This window comes from Piliocolobus tephrosceles, unplaced genomic scaffold (genome assembly GCF_002776525.5).
Source record: "Piliocolobus tephrosceles isolate RC106 unplaced genomic scaffold, ASM277652v3 unscaffolded_24299, whole genome shotgun sequence".
NCBI lineage: Eukaryota > Metazoa > Chordata > Mammalia > Primates > Cercopithecidae > Piliocolobus > Piliocolobus tephrosceles.
The window spans coordinates 1-2,629 of record NW_022306864.1 but is presented as its reverse complement, the minus strand read 5'-3'; the positions used below and the strand labels follow the sequence as shown (position 1 = coordinate 2,629).

The 2,629-nt window shown below is 63.4% G+C and overlaps 1 protein-coding gene across 2 annotated transcripts; it reads left to right on the top strand.

The window, feature by feature from the left end:
* Positions 1 to 1,140: 1,140 nt before the first annotated feature.
* Positions 1,141 to 2,525, top strand: LOC113219548 (ADP-ribosylation factor-like protein 10). 2 transcript variants are annotated; one of them, XM_026450731.1, is made up of 2 exons: positions 1,141 to 1,413; positions 2,035 to 2,525. In XM_026450731.1, exons 1-2 carry the CDS (start codon positions 1,231 to 1,233, stop codon positions 2,326 to 2,328), a joined length of 477 nt encoding a protein of 158 aa, XP_026306516.1. In that variant the 5' UTR covers positions 1,141 to 1,230; the 3' UTR covers positions 2,329 to 2,525. The 2 variants fall into 2 exon arrangements, with proteins under 2 accessions (XP_026306516.1, XP_026306515.1); XM_026450730.1 differs by having other exon boundaries at positions 1,143 to 1,413; positions 1,933 to 2,525.
* The last annotated feature ends 104 nt before the right edge of the window (positions 2,526 to 2,629 follow it).

Here is a 2,629-nt window from a genome sequence, read left to right as displayed (position 1 = left end):
CCAGTGAGTAATTGTTCCAACCTCTCCTCCTTTCGAGAGGCCTTAGTGCCCTGAGAGGCCCCAATGGGATTCGGCCCAGAAGGTCCACAGCAGAGTCCTTGATGCTGCACCCTGTCATCGGCCTCCTTTCCTTCTTCCCTGTCCTACTCTGCTAATGTCCTTCTCCTGCCTCCAGACATCACTTCCCAAATAAACTACATCCATAGTCCTCCAAAAGTGTTAATACAGAAATACGGATGTAGCTAAAACATCACTATCTGGGAGGAGATATATAGCCAAAGGGAAAGGGGGTCACATCAGAAGGAATAGGGGCTGGGACCCAGAGCCAGGGGTACAGAGGAATCGGGAACTATAAGGAGGTGAAGAGTTGAGACAACATAAAGGGAAACAGGTAACCCTGCTGGGCCCTGAGAGCCACAGGCGGTCTCTCGACCCACGTACCCTACAGCCAGCTGTACATGGTGTCACCCCTTTGGAGAGCCAAAAGAACCTGACTGCTGTACTCAGGTCGTTTCTCCACTTCTTCCTCCTCGTGCTACACACGTAGAAGCCTTGGCAGCCACTGGGGGGACCTAGAACAAGGCAGTCAGCTCTAAATATTCTGAACTTCTGACACTGCTTAATTCAGCCTGACCAGGACCCCAAGACAGCTGGGTCCACGAGGCAGCGAAAGAAGGCTAGAGGTGGCGGGGAGCCAGGGACCTGGGTTCTATTCCTGCCTCTGCCACCCCATAGCCGTGTGATCTCCGGCGTCTTGCTTCAATTTCCTCTCCGAGGTCTTGAGAGATGACCAGGAGACAGATCGCTTGGGTTTGAACGCAGGCTGTTACACCGAAGCACTACGATGCGGCGTTGGGCGGGTTACTTAACTCCTGGGCCTCGGTTTTCCCTTTTGCGTGGTATCGTTGTACGGGGTAACCGAGAAAAGCCGTGAGCTAACCCCTGGTGGTTGCCAGCAAGCACCGCCGTCTCCCGTCCTCCTCAGGCACAGCCTCTCCTCCCCACACCTGGCACGGGGAGCGGAGGTCCCTGCGCGCCTGTCAGCGCCCCCCACCCGCGCCGCCGGGTCCCGGGCGGCCAGCCGTGACAGCGGCGGTGCATTGTGGGGCTTGTAGTGCTGGACTGGGGCTGGGTGGGTGGGCGCGGCCGCGGCAGTCGCAGCGGGGCCATCTTCGGCGGGCGAGCGGGCTCGGCCTGTGCAGCCCACACCTGCGCCCCTCGCCCGGCCCGATGGCGCCGCGGCCGCTGGGCCCCTTGGTGCTGGCGCTGGGCGGCGCCGCGGCGGTTCTGGGCTCGGTGCTCTTCATCCTCTGGAAGACCTACTTTGGCCGCGGCCGGGAGCGGCGCTGGGACCGGGGCGAGGCCTGGTGGGGCGCGGAAGCCGCCCGCCTCCCCGAGTGGGACGAGTGGGACGTGAGTGCCGGGCCTGGGTTGGCGAAAGGGCGGGCAAGCTGGGGCTGCGACTCCGCGCATGTGGCCAAGGGGTGTGACAGCGGCCCTGCTGGCGCCGGGAGCTCGGGGGGTCGAGGGCTTGGCAGCCGCAGCGCAGAGGCCCCGCGCGGGTGGCCGGTGAGAGCCCGGGAACCGAGGAACGGGTGGGCGTGTTTGGGTGTGTACGGTGCCGTAGAGCCGCGCCGTCGCTCCACGCCGTGGGGCTCGGGCGTTCCAGCGTGGACCGGAGTTTGGAGGGCGCGGCTCGGGAGTATCCTGGGCCCCAGCTGGGTCGGCTCGCGCCCCTCCGGCGCCTGCGCAGTGCGCCCCGCCACGGGAGATGTCGGGAGAAACCCCGTCCCCTCCCGCCTGCGGCTGGGACTCCGAGTCCGGGGGAGGAAGCAGGGCGCGCGAGCATGAGGAGTTCGCCAAGGGTTTCGAACTCAGGACTCCAAAGGCAGCGTTCGTCCCACTCATCCAGACCATGCCTGCCTGTCCCAGGACGGGTGGAAGGCGGGCCTGAGCCCTCTGGTGCCTTGGTCTTCCCTCGGGAAAGGTCCACCGGGAGGCCGCCAGCCGCAGCCTACCTCCGCTTCCCCGCAGCCCGAGGACGAGGAGGACGAGGAGCCGGCGCTGGAGGAGCTGGAACAGCGCGAGGTGCTGGTGCTGGGGCTGGATGGCGCGGGCAAAAGCACGTTCCTGCGCGTGCTGTCGGGGAAGCCACCGCTGGAAGGCCACATCCCCACCTGGGGCTTCAACTCTGTGCGTCTGCCCACCAAGGACTTTGAGGTGGACCTGCTAGAAAGTGAGCGGACACTCTACCCCATCTCCCCGTCTCCTCTACTGGACCTGTCCTGGATTCTCGCAGGGAAGAGGGCTTCCAAAATGCATGTCTAAGCAGCACATTCCCGTGTACGAATCCTTCCCACCCCTCTCTGGGGCACAGGATTCAGTCCACACTCTGTGCTCTGACATTTAGCGCCCTTCGTGATCGGGCCTCTCCAGTTGCACCGCCTGCCCCATCACCCCTACCAAAGTCGATAGGCCTAACACAGAGATACTAACAACTAAGGGTTCACATGCCAAGCACTTGACAGGCATTGCTTAAGAAAACTCCCCTAGGCCGGGCGCGGTGGCTCAAGCCTGTAATCCCAGCACTTTGGGAGGCCGAGACGGGCGGATCACGAGGTCAGGAGAT